The sequence below is a fragment of the Monodon monoceros genome, unplaced genomic scaffold (assembly GCF_005190385.1).
Source record: "Monodon monoceros isolate NGI ecotype Baffin Bay Population unplaced genomic scaffold, NGI_Narwhal_1 Super_Scaffold_3, whole genome shotgun sequence".
In the NCBI taxonomy this organism is placed as follows: domain Eukaryota; kingdom Metazoa; phylum Chordata; class Mammalia; order Artiodactyla; family Monodontidae; genus Monodon; species Monodon monoceros.
The window spans coordinates 96,341,787-96,357,647 of NW_021703780.1; the positions used below are offsets into that span (position 1 = coordinate 96,341,787).

The window sequence follows — 15,861 nt, forward strand, 5'->3', positions numbered from 1 at the left end:
ACACACTCTGCTCCATGCTTTCCCTGGAAGACCTCTAAGATGAGGAAGAAGCACCAGAGCTGGGACCTGACTCTCCCACTCACTCATGGGGGCCCTGGGCAGGTGATTCTGAACCTCACTTTCCTCCCTGGCAAATGGGTGCACCTCACCACCCTTCCAGGTGTAGTCAGCATAAAGTGACGGGAGCAGGGGGGCAGTAACCAGTCGATGGTGGCTCCTCTCACCCCTGCATCTTGCCCTTTCTCAGCCTGTCCCCACTCTCCCACCCCACAACTCAGGTGGATGAGGTGTCATTCAAAACACAGAGGCCTCCTGGTGGGATACCCTGGACCTGGGGGCAGATGCCCGCTCCTGCTCTGGATCTCTCGTCCAGGACTTTTCCTGATGTCATGTGTGCCTCTCCTGCCCGCAGTCCCTCCGTCGCAGACAGTGGCTCTCTGCCAGCCTTAACACAGAGTGTCTTGGAGGGGCCAACCCCGCCAGGTGTCAGACCCTCCCTGAGCTTTTGGCCACTCATAACGCAGAGCTGCTGTACCAGGGGAACCCGGGGGTCTGGTAAGGCTGTGCTGAGTCCTGGTAAGGAGGAGAAGGGCAGGAACCCGAGGGCGCTGGGATTCCAGCCACGGAGCAGTGAGGCCCTTTCTGTGGCGTGGGATCCCTACTTATAGACACCTCTCCTTACTGCTTCCTATCTTGCTGGATATTACCCTCCAGCCATGCAGGACCAGAACAGGCATTGAACTTGGGGTCAGGAGACTGGTGTGCAAGGCCAGGCTCTGCCACTTTCCAGTTTGTGATCTATGGCAAGGTCCATATCTACTTGGAGCCTCAGTCTGCTTTGGGCAGTGGGTGTAAAACAAGATAACATACGTGAGACTGCCCAGTGCTCCGTGCCAAAGTGTGTTCTACACAAAGTTAGGAGGTATTGCTTTGGAAAGGCAGAAACGTGGTGGGGCACTTCCTTCTTAACAACTTTTTAATAGCTTTGTGGTATAATTTACATGCCATAAACTGCACGCTGTTTAGGTGTGCAAGTAGGTGATTTTCGAGCAAACTTGCCAAGTGTGAAATTGTCACCGCAAAATAGGTTTGTACTATTTCCATTTCCCTAGCAAGATCTCTCATGCCATTTATAGTTAATCTCACTGTCCCTGCCAGGCAGCCAATTCACCTTCTATCTGTTTCTGTGGATTTGTGTAGTCTGGATGTTGCATATTCAGTGGAGTCATGCAGTGTGTGGTCTCTGTCACTGTCCTCATGAAACTTAGCATAATGTTTCCAGGGTTCATCCATATTCTAGCATGTATCACTGCTTTGTTCCTTTTTGTGGCTGAGTAATTTTCCATTGTATGGATAGACCCCAGTTTGTCTATTGGTTGATGGACATTTGGGTGGTTTTCAGTTTTTGGCTCTTTTTGAATAACCTAGGAGTGGAATGGCTGAGTTTTATGTTTAAATTTTTAACAAACTACCAGACTTTTCCAATGTGGCCAGAACATTTTATATTCGTACCAGAAATATGTGAGGGTTCCATTTCTCCGTATTCTTGAGGACATTTTTCATTGTCTGTCTTTTTTTTTTTTTTTTTTTTTTTTTTTTTGGTGGTACGCAGGCCTCTCACTGCTGTGGCCTCTCCCGTTGTGGAGCACAGGCTCTGGAAACGCAGGCTCAGCGGCCATGGCTCACGGGCCCAGCTGCCCCGCGGCATGTGGGATCTTCCCGGACCGGGGCACGAACCCGTGTCCCCTGCATCAGCAGGCGGACTCTCAACCACTGCGTGACCAGGAAAGCCCTGTTGTCTGTCTTTTTGATTACAGCCGTCCTCTTGGGTGCACCCTAGTGGTATCTCATTGTGGTTTTAATTTTCACCTTAATGGGGAATAGTTCTAAATAAGATTGGGAAACATTGGGTTAGACAGAGCTGTAGAGGTGTCTTTATTGCAGGACTTCTCAGAGCCTTTAATAGTCTAATGAGCATTGGGACTCTCTAAGGAGGGCTATAATGTGCAGCCATTTCTCAGTGAGGTCCCAGTGTGACCTCAGGGTGTATTAAAGGATTAGTGTTCTTTGGGAAGCATTAGCCTGGGACAGAGGTCAGGAAACTATGGGCCAAATCCCATCTGCTGCCTGTTTTTGTAAATAAAGTTTTATTGGAAGAGAGCCATAGTGTTCATTTACATATTGTCTCTGGCTGCTTTCACACTGCAAGGATAGAGTTGAATAGTTGGGACGGAGACCATATGCCTTGCGAAACCTAAATCTGTACTATTTGGCCTTTTACAGAAACTGTTTGTTGACCCCTGCCCTAGGAGTGCCTGGTGCGTGTAGATGCTCACTGCACCTTCATGGGGAAGGAGGGACCCATCCTCAGGGTACAGGTGGGAACCAAGGAAGCACTTGGTGAGGCTTTGTATTATTTGAGCTGGTGCTTGAAGGACAGGCAGAATTTTTAAGGCATGTGAGAATTTACAGGGACATTCTTGGCAGAGAGAACTGTGGAATGAATCCTGGAAAGTGGAGGGGACTGGAGGGGACTTCCTCACGACCTGGGAGGAGGATTTCTGCAGTGATAGAAGAAGTTGGCATGGGAGCTCCAGACCCCACAGACCAGCTTCGTTGCCTAGTTGTCTTCCCTGGGTGACACATTTCTAGTCCATCTTCCCCAAGATGAGGCCATGGGTCCGAGTACTGTCTCTGAATTTGGATAGATGAGGCTTCAGGTTCTGCCTCTGCCTTTCTGGGCATGTTGCTGCCCTAAGCTACAGTTTTCCCATCAGTAAAGTAGGAATCATGGTTGCACTGGCCTCAGTAAGCATGGAGGGAGTGCAGACTGTCACTGACCTTGTCATCATCTTTCTCCTCCCTGAGGGCAGGACTCACCTGCCTTCCTCATCACTGCAGGCCCTGCTCTTAGGGCCCTCAGCAACACGCAGGTAGCATCCAGTCACTCTCCCGAGTGAATGCATGATGCAGAGGCCTAAGAGGGCCCTTGCCCTGAGTCCCCAGCTCAGTTTAGGGCCTCGACCGAGGGCTCTGCAGGAGCAGACCCCGTACACGGGGAGAGTTGGGGGCCTGCACTGGGCCGGGGAAGTGAGAGCAGGACCCCGAAGGTGGAGGGATTATGGAGGGGGCAGGGAAGGCGCATTTGTTTGGGTGATGGGCTGTCTTTGTTTGTTGCTTTGGGAGACCAGAAAGGAGGACTGAGCAAGGCTATTTATAGCACAGTCCCTCAGTGCCAGCTTTTAGGGTGGCCTCTGCATCCCTGGCAGTGCTACCCTCCATGGCAGGTTAAAGAAAGGTGATGCGTTTGCCGGCTCCATGCTGGACACTGAGATGAGGCCTCCCCGGTCGGCTTGGGACCCGTTCCCACAGCGCCCCTCCCAGGCCCTCTGCGGTGGTGGGAGGGAAGGGTCTACTCCATCTCTGCTTTCTCTGGTCAAACGACTCTCGGCTCTGGAAGCTAGTGTGTGGAAGGAAAGCGCCAGGTATGAGGCTGTTTCCTTCCCTCTGGACTCAGCCCCTCTGTGTATGTGAGACACAGAGAAGACAGTGAGGGTATTGCAGGATCGGATTCCAGCCACTTCCCTCAGACTGCGGAGGACATAGCAGAAGCCTCGAGTGGGAGGCATCCTCTCTCTGGGGTCAGCTTCTGCCGAGACAGAAGGATGTGTGGCCATCAGAAGAACCTGGTTTCAGGTCCCAATCTGGGCCAGTTGCTTCACCATTCTGGGCCTCAGTTTCCCCACCTGTAGAATGGGTATAAGAATGCCCTCATGGTAGTTATGTTGGTGTGAGGACTGAATGCAGTGAGATGTGAGGGCTCTTGGGTGGCACCTACCACAGTCCCCTCTGCTACCAGCTCCTTCTTGTTCCTTACTCTGAGAGTCTCTTAATGAGGATAGTTTGCTTGGATTCCCAGTTCTTTCCCTCTTCTTCCGTAGAAATGACGTCTCCACGCATGGATTCTTTCCCTGCTGCCCGTCTCAGAGACTTCTACCTGCTTCTTTCCTCCCTCACCCCCCATTCCCTTCTGCATTTGAAGCTTCCCCTCCCTCCTGGCTCTTTCCCATTAAGTATCCCAGTCATGCCAACCTGAAAATAAAACAGGTGTAGGTAAGACAGCTCTGATGCCCTGTGGCCAAGAACTACTAGTTTGCATTCTCATCAGAGCAACTTCCCCAAAGAGCCGCCTCAACAGGTCTCACCTCCCCTCTGCTCCCTGCGTGCCGCTGTCTGAAGTCTGCCCCGCCAGGGCTGGGCAGCTCTCCTTGCTTCACCTGCCACTCTGGCCCCGAATCCCACAATGCTCTCCCTCTCACCAGACTGCTTGGAGGCACTTGGCAGATGGGTTGCTTGCCCTCCTGGAACGCCCTCTCCCTCTGCCTCTGGGGATGCCACCTTCTTCAGGGATGCCTAACCCTTCTCTGTCTCCTCAAAGGGCTCCTCTCAGCCTCCATCTGCCCTGTAAATGATGGGGTTCTGAGGGTTCTGTGGCCAGCCCTCTCCCTTCCATTTCTCCAGCTCTCCCCAGGCGGCCTCATGCTCTCCCAGGACACTTGATGGCCAAGGGCTCAGGTCTGAATCTCCTGCCTGCATCTCTATTGTGAGCCTTGTACCCAGACACCCAGCTGCCTCTGGGCCTTGCAGCCGACTGGGTGTTCCACAAGCATCTCAAAATCACCTTATCTAAAAGATTGACTCTCCGGGGCTTCCCTGGTGGCGCAGTGGTTGAGAGTCCGCCTGCCGATGCAGGGGACGCGGGTTCGTGCCCCGGTCCGGGAGGATCCCACATGCCACGTAGCGGCTGGGCCCGTGAGCCATGGCCGCTGAGCCTGCACGTCTGGAGCCTGTGCTCCTCAACGGGAGAGGCCACAACAATGAGAGGCCCGCGTACCGCAAAAAACAAAACAAAACAAAAAAAGATTGACCCTCCACCTCCTCCTCCTCTACACCGATGGACAATTCATTCCTGCTTAGCTAATGACCCCCATCCATGAAGGTACAAACCTGGCGTCCGTCTGGACCTCCAACTTCCCTGCTACCTGCCACTCCCAGGCAGCCACCTTGCACCCCTGCTGCTCCCTAGCCCATCTGTTCCCCTCCAGGGCCATTTTCCTACGTTAGTCCAGCCCCTCCCTCTTTATTGTCCAAATTAAGGCAAAAGTCTCCACACTGGGCACCTTGCTCCATTCCACCCTTACCATCCAGTCTTTCCAGTGCAGCCAAAGAGAGCTTTCGGAAACATGCACCTGATGGAGTCTTCCTCTTTTTTAAGATTCTTCTCGGCTTCCATCACCCTCAGGATGAAGCCCCAGCTCCTCAGCAAGGCTCAGAGTCCAGCTCTTGCTCATCACTCCAGCCTCATCCTCTGCCCCCACTTCTTACCCTGCTTCCTGCTGCACATTGAGCCCTTGTTCCAGCCTCCTGGCTTTTGCCTTTGGTGGACTTTCTGCCCCAAATGCCCTCTTCTTTGTTAACCCTCCAGGGCCTCCACAGCCCCACTCCCACGTCCGGATACTGGCCAGATCTGCACTGAGGGTCCCCTGCTGTCCTTGCCCTCTCCACACTCTGCTCTGTTCACTTGTCCGTCTTCCCCCGTGGACCATGAGCTCTTGAAGGACCCCAAGTGTAGCACAGTACCTGACACACTGAAAACACCTTAATAAGTATCATTTGAATAAATTAATGAATGCGTGAAAGATGTGTGCCGTGTACTACTTTTGCCCAGCGCACGAAGTCACGTGAGGTAGCTTTGGGGGGGTGCATTCACCATGGCTTTAATTTGTAAAGAAGGAAGGAAGGGGTGTTTTTAGTGTCATGGGGGAATCTAGGAGCTAGCACTGCAGCTGAAAGTCTGGGCCCTGGAGCCAGGATCCCTGGGTTCAGATCCCGCCCGTCACTTGCTCTCGGCATGACTTTGGGCAAGTTACCTAACCGCCTGGCACCTCGGTTTCCCCATCTTTGAAATGATGATAACAATTACGTCTACTTCGAGGATTGTTGGGAGGGTGAGATGAGTTCCTGCTTGAAAACCTATGGAAAGGAGGTGACGTCCCTTCCCCAAGGTCACATAGCTTGTCAGGAGCAGAGCTGGCTTTTGAGCCCAGCCATCTCTGTGTGTGCCCAGGGCTGGAGAAGCAGAGGCATTACACCTCCAAGTGCTGGGTGGAAATCTCCAGAAATAGTCTTATGGCCTGAAAAAAATGCTTCATGAAGAACCTGCTTTCATGCCTGGTTCGTAGTAGGCGCACAGTATTACTCGGGTAAATCAATCCCTCCGAAGGGCCCCATCCAGTCTTCAACATTTCCCGCCCCCTGAACGGTGTCGGGAGGTCTGTTCCTGGGTCCTTTTTTGCCAGGGTGTTGGCAGCAAACTCTTCCTTATTCAGACCTTTCTTCTGTCCCAGCGCTTCACGGGGGAGGGTCATTAAGAAAGTTTTTTCCCAGGAAGAGCTGTGCTTTCTCCAAGTCTCCAGAGTTGAGTGTCCCAGCTTCCATGCTCTCAAAGGCTGCCCTTGTAGATTTGAAAACAACCCCGCAGTCCTGCAGGCTGAGAACCTGGTCCCCGAGCCTCCTTTCTTTAGAAACTCAATGTCCCTTGCTAGTTAGAGTCAGTGCTGGTTAAACCTAAAGAAAATAGTTTGAGGATGTTTTCAAATAAGGTCTGGTGGAACAAAAGAGCAATTCATCCTGCATAGCTTTTAGTAATCTGCTTCCCATTTGGGGAATTAGATTGTTCAATTAAGCGAGAGGGTGCTGAAGCCAGCTGCATGACTCAAAAGTTTGCAGCATCCAAACTGTGGAAGAGGGGGGCCTGCACCAGCTCTCTCCTGGCGGGTCTGCTCCCTTCTTTCTCCCTCTGTCCCTGTGCTGTTTCCAGTTTTCAGATTCTCTGTTCAGGAAACAACCTCACCAGCAAGAGGGCATGGGTGTGCATGCAGCCCTGCTAGACCTGTCTCGGTGTTTCTTTAATGGAGATTTCGAGGCTGCAGTGACAGGCACAGACAGTACCCTGGGCATTTCCGTCTGCCATAGCCGCTTTCTTTCCTGCTCTGGGTTGTCCTTTCCCATTCGCCACCTGATGGGTGTTTGGGAAGCTTCGGGGGGCAGTTTGTAAGGTGGTACTTATGCGTCCTCGGCTACGAGGCTTTAAGTCTGGAGACAGGGGAGTTTGTGAGCACCCTGAAGTTCCTGCAGAATTTGGGGAGTGAATGGGCACATCAGGGTATTTCTCTGGGGAGAAAGTACATCCCTTCAGTACCCTCTCAGAGGATCCCTAACTCCCTGTCCACGTCCTCTCAGAAACAAACAAACAAAACAAAACCCTTGGAGTCTGTACATCATTCCTCCAACACCCGGAAATTCTCCTTCTGCAGTGTTGCTCAAGCCTTGCTGTGCATGAGCAATCCTCCGGGAAACATAGGAAAAGGTAGCTTCCCGGGAACCATTTTGTAAGGATTCAGACTCAGTGGGTCCACAGGAATTTTTGTATTTTTGGCAAGCACCCCACAAGGACCATGCTCTGGGTCCTGCTGCTCTGTTTTAATGATAGATACTCTTAAAGGTTTCATTTAATACAGCCTGTCGTTTTAAAACGAATTAAAGCCAAAGACTGCTAGGATATAAGAAGCAAATAAAGTAACCGTTATAACTAAGCAGCTGTCTCCTTTCTTTCTCAGATAACTTGGACTTTTTTTTGTCCAACTTATCCTAGTACAGGGCAAGCCCCATACCATGCGTGCCTTTTTATCCTCAGTGTTAATATAGTGCCTGGTACCTAATACATGCTCAATAAATGTATATTTAGTAGATGTTCCCCCTTCTGCCTATAGGTGTGAGAGCTGGCTTCCTTTCGAGTAAATCCCCGGCTGCACACAGCCCAATTTTATTTGGGGGCCTGCCTGATTTCTCCGACAGGGGCTGGGGCTGGAGGGAGCCTGCAGACCAGCGCTAATTGGTGTCATTGAGTAATTAATGCAAAATCAGGCCCCGAGTGGATTCCCAGGGAGACAGACACTGAGGGAGGCTTTCATGCTTGGTGGGATGGGAGCTGCTTTCTCAAAGGACGTTCCCAGAGCGCCCAGGCGACTGGCGTGGTCCGGTGGGGGTGACTTGGCAGCCGGCGTGGGGTTCGTGGAGCGAGTGTGGAGGGGGTTTGTGTTGGTGCCATGGTTCTGCACAATATGGAGCGTGGCGAGTCTGACTTTAGAGAAACACAAACCCCAGGCTGGGTTGTAGGAGCCAGGCCTGTGTCAGCCCTGAAAGATTGGTGGGGTCTGAGGGAGGGCCATGGCTGATCACGTTGGCTCAGCGCAGCCAGGATCCCCCTCTCCTGTGGCCTAGGCCCTCTGGGACACCCCTGCCCCTTGGCACACTATTCAAGGCTCCCGAGGATGCCTGCTCTGTTTATCTGTCCTGCTTTTCACTTCTGGTCTCTGGGCTTCCTCGTTCCCCAAGTATCCCATGCTCCGTTTTCTGGCCTTTGCTTTTGCTAGTCCCTGGGCCTAAAACAATCTTTACCCCCTCCTTCTCCTGGCTAAACTCTATCATCCTTCAAAATCTGGCTCAAATATCATTTCTTCCAGAAAGCTTTCTCTGACACCTGTGGCAGTCAGGAGAGTTTGGATTATGCTGCAGTAACAAAGATCTTACTTAGTAGCTTGAAGCAACAGAGTTGGGTTTCTTTTTGTTTTTGTGGCTTTTTTTTTTTTGAATGAAAGGTTATTTAAGTTCTACGGTACTTTACAATTTTCAAAATTTTCACACCCATGACTTTATATAATCCCATAATAACCCCTTAAAAAAAAAAAACCCTACCCCTGTCTTGCCCCTCCCCCCTTCCCTCTCCCCACTGGTAGCCACTAGTTTGTTCTCTGTATCTGGAAGCCGGCTTCTTTTTTGTTTTATTCACTAGTTGGTTGTATTTTTTAGATTCCACATAGAGTGGTATCATCCAGCATTTGTCTTTCAGCAGAGTTTGCTTCTTGCTTCTTGCATTTAAAAAAAGCCACCCCGCTCATGTGGGGTGGCAGGAGGGCTCATGTACTTACTTAGGAACTTGGGCTTCTAGAGGTCCACCTTGACACATGCTTCTGTTATGAGAGCCACACTAGGGTGAAGAGAACATGGCGGAACACACCGCCTGCCTCTGAACGCCTCCGTCTGAAGGGAAGTGTGTTTCGCTGGCCAAAGCAAGTCCTCTGGCCACCGTTGAGTTCAGCAGGGTTGTGTAATCTCCCCTGAGGGAGGGACCTGGGATGTTTATGGACCGTCCTGCCGTCTTCCAGCACCCCTGAGGTGGGCTAGGTACTTCTCGGTCTTCCCAAAGTCCCTGTGCTTCTTCCCATTGCAGCTCTTACCATACTGTTTCCATAAACCATCTGCTAACCCGCATCCTATCCCCCATGGAGCGAATCCATGAAGGCTGTGGCTGAGTCTTTCTCCTTTCTGAGGCTCCCGCACCCGGCCCTGAGTTTGGCTCAGAGAAGACCCTTGGTGAATGGTGGGCGAATGAGTGAGTGAGTGGGCTGTCCTTGCCCCTCTGCAGCACTAGCTTTGCTTATGGTGGGGTCAGTGTGGGCTTTCTCCAACCCCCGTGACTCTCTGCCCTCCCTTCTGCAGGCGCCGGGTCCTGGCCATCTCAGATGGGATCGAGCACATTGGGAACCTTCGCTGGGAGCTGGCCTTGTGTCTGCTGGCAGCCTGGACCATCTGTTACTTCTGCATCTGGAAGGGGACCAAGTCCACAGGAAAAGTAAGAGGTGGATCTTTAGCTAGCCGCGGGCAGGGGAGGGGCGAGCCGTCCTTGGACAAGCCACAGGTGACCCAGAGAATGCCAGGGGGCTCACATTGCAAAGGCCAGCTCCTGAGTTGGAGGCTAGGAGGAGTGCTAGACAAGGAGTCCAGAGCTGGAATCCCAGTCCACTGCCTGTTTGCCACACACCTCGGGGTGTTCGGTTCTACCTTCTGAGCCTCAGTTTGCTCACCTGTGAAATAATAAAGCCTGGTCCTGTTTTCTAACTGGGTTGAGAGTCATATAAGGAAAGTAGAGTTAAGGTGCTTTGGAAACCAGGAAATGCTAAACTACTACCATGGGGTTTTTGTAATGAAGACCTGCACTCCAGGCGTGTGCTAGGGCAGGTGGTGCTGGGTGCCTCCGCTACAGATCGCGAGTTCTCACCAGCCTCCATCTTGTAGCCTTGCTGTGCCGGCTGCAGCAGGTGGCCTCCAGGGCCAGTGCCTCACAGGGGAGGAGAAATGGGGGGAGACAGCCAGCTCTGCACTGCCCTGGCCTGGAAGTTACTGCGGCTCTTCCGCTCACAGGCCACTGGCCTGAGCCTAAGGCACAGGCTTACCAGCCGCCAGGGAGGCTTAGAAGTGAGGGCAGCAAAGGGCCGCCTGATGAGCACAGACATCTGTACCACAAGCCTCACTAGAGGTTACAAATGTGTAGCTCATGGCCAAGTCCAGCCCACTCATGTATCATATTAAAAAGAAAAGAGGTGGGGGAGAATTAGTTACCAACATTCAGAAATCAGGAAGTTTCATGTGAAATATGTGAAAAAAGAAATAGGACTCTGTCGTCCCTCGGAAAGTTGGAAGATTGGGCCATGCTGGGATTGATTACCTACCCGGTAGCATTGGGCTGAGTTGGAAGATTGGGCCACGCTGGGCTTGCACGCCTCCCTGGTAGCATTGGGCTGAGTTGAGCCGCAGCCACCTGCTTCTAGGGATACTAGGTTGACCAGTCCCCACCATTTCCATCACCCCTGGTCCTGTGGCTGAGCGTCAGTGCCGTTAGTTTCCTCATTTGTGGAAAAGAGGAAAATCAGACTTGTTTTAAATGCCTGTGTCACCCTGACCACGTCACTCTCCACCTGCCTGCTTCTGGTAGGCAGTTGCTCATAAACTTTATTCTAAGTTATTGGCTGGGGCAGTGGGTGAAGACAAAACGTCCAAGGAAATAGGAACTTAATAACTCCGGGACCTTTTGCAAGAGATGGTCCCCTTGGCTCCCACAGTGGTAGGTGAGATGAAGAGGAAACTGCTAGAACGTGGGAGGCGGGCAGACCTGCAGGAGGGGCTTAGGAGAGCACGGAGGAGATACCGACAAGCCCCGTGCTGTGGGCTATAAGGAGGCCAAGGATGGGCTAGAAAGTCGTCATAACTGTGCCTCAGGGACCGGAGAGTAGAACAGAGACTCTCATGTCCCCTCAGCCGAGGTGATTTTGCTGATCTTTGCTTTCTCTGGTTTGTATCTTAAAGACAATAGGATTTTTTTTGTTTTTCCAAACATAAACTTCATTGCATTTTCGACTGCATGCATCCTGCCCCCATGCCCCCCTTGCTGCCTCTTCTGGCTAAAGAAGAGGAGAAAGACTGGAGGGGGTGAGAACCAGGGTCTGGAACGATGGTCCACATCTCAGGTCTCTCTCTCTCACTGGCTGAGACCTTGGGTGCATCATTTAACTTCTCTGAGCCTGTTTCCTCTTCTGCAAAACAGGGATTGATGAGTGACCTCGTCTCAGGGATGGTTGTAGGAGTGAAATGCAAGACTGCACATTTTAGCACTTAGCAGAATGGGGAACTGATCCTATGTGCTGAGTAGACGGTGATTTAAAAACATCTTGTTATAAAACTTATTCATTCAAGAAGTAGTTTCTGAGTATCTGCTTAATACCTAGCATTATTCAGTGGGTATGTAAAGATAAATAAAGCACAGCCTCTACCCTACCCAGGTGACATATGTGAACGTGCCTTGTGAACCATAGAAAAAAGGGAGGAGGTATCATGGGTGGTGCTCTTATTGCTCCTACTGTGATGACCGCCTTTCCGCGAGTCCATGCTGGGCCAGTGAGGGCTGCAGTGATGAGGTTTTGGTGCGGGCGCGCGCATGGGCTGTCCACGTGCATGTGTGGCTTTGAGCTCTTGGTCCTGGACCTGGGCCACGGCAGAATTTCATTCCACTCAGCCCTCAGGAGGAAGCCCAGTTCCCAGTGGGGCCACTTGCCATTGGCTGGGACATCGAGCCTGTGTGTCAGAGAATCCTAAGGCAGGGACCAGGTATCAAGGAAGAACCAGTGAGCTATGTTCCGAGAGATTTCAGAAAAGATTTAGGGAAGGCAAGGTGACGGTTATTGAGTACTTCAGATGCCCCTTCCATTCAGACCTTGAAACAACCCCATGAGACGCAGGGGCTAGCATTATCTCCATTTTACAGATGAGGAAACTGAGGCTTTGCGGGGTTACGTAACTTGCTCAAGGACACTCAGGTAGGGAGGGGAGGGCTGGGATTAACCCCAAGCCTCGGTGACCACATAGCCCATGCCTCTGGGTGAGTGTACCATCATTCCTGTTATCTGTGACCTGAGGACAATGACAATTTCCTTACGGATTGGTTATGAAGAGGCCGTTAATGAGACTGCCTAGAACATAGTAGGTGCTCCATGATTGTTGGTTGCAGCTGGATCTAAATGGTGCTATTAAGGGAAATGCTGAAGTCGTATGAACAATTAAGTATTTTCCTCAAGACTGGGTTTCATGGGCTCTTCCCCATGTTTCATGCCCAAGACCAGGGTAAGTGTCCAGGATGAGATGTGGTTTGCTGGACCTGTGAGGTTCCTTAGAGATTATCTGGTCCATCTGCACCCGTATTTTATGCATGAGGAAACTGAGGCTCAGAGAGCAGAAGGGACTTGTCCACGGTCTCACAGTGAGTAAGTGTCAGGTTAGGACCTGGTCTGGTGGCCCAGCTCCCTGGCTGTTTATAAATGACAAGGTTCTGTAGGTCACATCTGACAGTTTGGGGAGACCAGGGGAGCCCGGATCAGCATGTGGGCTCCTCAGGAGAGGGTCTGATGCTTTTGTTACTGTTTATCATTCATCTCACCTTGAACATGAGCCCAGTGTCCAAAGGCTTTTCGATTTTGTACAAAAACAGTTAAAAATAAACACAGGGTCATCTGAGTCTTCCTGAGTGGGCAGAGGTTGCCCCTGCCGCCTGCCTGCGGGACCCTGGCCAGAGCCGCCCTCAGGAGTCAGTTGAAGGAAGCAGCAAGAGCTCCATATTCCTGCTGTTGTCCAGGCCACGCCTGAGTTGGCTCTTCCTCTGCATCCCAAGTTCCAGCATGCTCTCCATACCTGGGCTTCACCAGAAATTTCTGCAATTTCATTAACTTGGAAAAAGTTCCTGGCCGCATCCTGTCTCCAAGGCAAAAACTATAACCCCAGCCTTAACTCAATTGAGAGCCCATCCCCTGCTCAGGAGTTCATGCAGACGCTGCAGGCTCAGCCTCTTGGCAGGTGGCTCTGTAAGTAGGGATTTCGGATCACATCACAAATAAGTAGATCACAGATGAAGCCGTGGCAAGGCAATAGGTGAAGGTGTAGCAGTGCTCTCTAGCGGCCCGAGGGGCGGTGTGTGGGCCCCGATGCTGTGTTGGCGTCATTGCTCCCACCAAGGACAATCGCTGTATGTGACCTTCACTCCATCTCCTCCTGCGCCTTCCTCAGTGCTTTTCATCCTTCTGACATCACAGAGGCCCGCATGCAGCATCTCACAGAGTCAGGGCAAGCAACATGAACTCCCAGAAGAAGCTGCTCTGGCTGGAGAGAGAGTAGCTAGGTTCCAGCTTTGGCACATAGCAAGTGGCACATGGCTGTTGCTTAGTGAACATTTGAGGAACGGATGAATCCTGCCCGGGCAGGGGCTCCCTGCGAGGTGCTGGGACACACTGGGCAACAGTTAGACAGTCAGGTCCTATGAACATGGGGCTTCTAATGGCGGAGAACTGGCTCTGGAATGTTAGAATATAGCTTGTCCGAGCTGGGAGGGTTTAAGTCCAAACCCTATTATATAAATAAGGAAGTGGAGGCCCAGAGAGGCCACAAGATTTGCCTAAGACCACCCTGCTTGGAAAGAGCAGAGCTGGGATCCAAATCCAGATCTGTCTGCCTTCCCTAGGCCTGGTACTCATCTGTTCTCATACCTCCAGCTGTGGGTTCATGTCCAGGTTCAAAGAGAACACATGGATCCGATTTCTGAGCGCGTGGCAGGGGCTTAGTAAGCCATTTATTTTCTTGCCCTGGTTTTAGTTCTACAAGGTTATTTTTCTTCTCTCTCTGGACAATATTGGAAATTCTCACAAGTCTGGATTAACAAAATAAATAAGAACGTTTCTCAATTGTATATCAAGTCCTGAGAAAATATAGGATTCTGAAACACTTGCTTTCTTCAGGAGGAAACTTCCAGGCTGTTTATAACTGGTCATCTTCTGGATGATAATCATTTTCAATTGATAATTGAAATCAAGTGGCTAAGACATGGAGACATCTTTGTGATTTTCTTGTGTCCTTGTTTTTTGTTTTTAAAGATTTTATTTTTTAGAGCAGGTTTAGGTTCACGGCAAAATGAAGCAGAAAGTACAGGGATTTCTCATGCACTCCCTGCCCCCAACACTGTATAACCTCCCCCATTATCAATATCCCCCGCCAGAGTGGTACATTTGTCACAACCGGTGAACCTACTTAAACACATCATAATCTCCCAAAGTCCATGATTTACATTAGGGTTCACTTTTGGTGTTGTACATTCTGTGGGTTTGGACAAATGTGTAATGTCATGGATCCACCATTATAGTATCATATAGAATAGTCCCATTGCCCTAAAAATCCTCTGTTCATCTCCCCCCTTCCCCATCCCTGGCAACCACACACACACACACACAAAACCCAGTCTTTTGCTGTCTCCATAGTTCAGACTTTTCCAGATGCCATATCATTGGAATTATACTGTATGTAGCTTTTTCAGGTTGACTTCTTTCACTTAGTAATGTGCATTTAAGTTTCCTCCATGTCTTTTCATGGCTTTATAGCTCATTCCTTTTTAACACTGAGTAATGTTCCATTGTCTGAACGTACCACAGTTTGTTGATCCATTCACCTATGGACGGACATCTTGGGTACTTCCAAGTTTGACAATTAGGAGTAAAGCTGCTGTGAACATTCGCGTGCAAGCATTTGTATGGGCATATGTTTTCAACTCCTTTGTATTAATACGAAGCAGCATGACTGCTGGTTCTTATGGTAAGAGCATGCTTAGTTTTGTATGAAACCACTGAACTGCCTTCCAAATTGGCTGTACCATCTTGCATTCCCAACAGCAGTATGAGAGAACGCCTGTTATCTGCATCCTTGCCAGCATTTGGCATCGTTGGTGTTTTGGATTTGGGCCATCCTAATAGATATGTAGTGGTCTCTCTTTATTGTTTTAATTTGCATTTCCCTGATGACAGGTGATGTGGAGCATCTTTTCATACGCTTATTTACTGTCTGTATATCTCTTTGGTGAGGTGTCTGTTAAGGTCTTTGACCCATTTTGAAATCGGTTGTTTGTTTTCTTATTGTTGAGTTTTAAGAGCTCTTTGTGTATTTTGGATAACAGTCCTTTATCAGATGGGTCTTTTGAAAATATTTTCTCCTGGTCTGTGGCTTGTTTTCACATTTTTTTGGCATTGTCTTTTGCAGAACAGACGTTTTTAATTTAATGAAGTCCAGCCTATCAACTAGCTCTTTCATAGATTGTGCTTTTGGTGTTGTATTTTATCTAAAAGTCTTTGCCATACCCAAAGTCATCTAGGTTTTCCCTTATGTTGTCTTCTAGGAGTTTAATAGTTGTGCATTTAGATCTATGACCCGTTTTGAGTTAATTTTTGTGAAGGGTGTAAGGTGTGTGTCTCGATTCATTTTTGCATGTGGATGTCCATTTGTTGAAAAGACTGGCTTTGCTCTTTCCTTGTTTTTTTTTTATTTGCCCACCAAATCCATCTTGCCCATCACCACCACCAGGTCCTCCCTCTGGTC

At 50.2% G+C, this 15,861-nt stretch overlaps 1 protein-coding gene across 4 annotated transcripts in view; it reads left to right on the forward strand.

The window, feature by feature from the left end:
- Positions 1 to 15,861, forward strand: part of SLC6A11 (solute carrier family 6 member 11) — a 121,450-nt gene that overhangs the window by 13,899 nt on the left and 91,690 nt on the right. For all 4 annotated transcript variants that reach the window (XR_003796603.1, XR_003796602.1, XM_029242109.1 and 1 more), the window contains exon 5: positions 9,622 to 9,754. Coding sequence is in view for 2 of the 4 variants with exons in the window: in XM_029242109.1 (XP_029097942.1) it covers positions 9,622 to 9,754 (133 nt within the window). In the remaining 2 variants the exon portion in view is untranslated. The remainder of the gene's footprint in view (positions 1 to 9,621; positions 9,755 to 15,861) is intronic.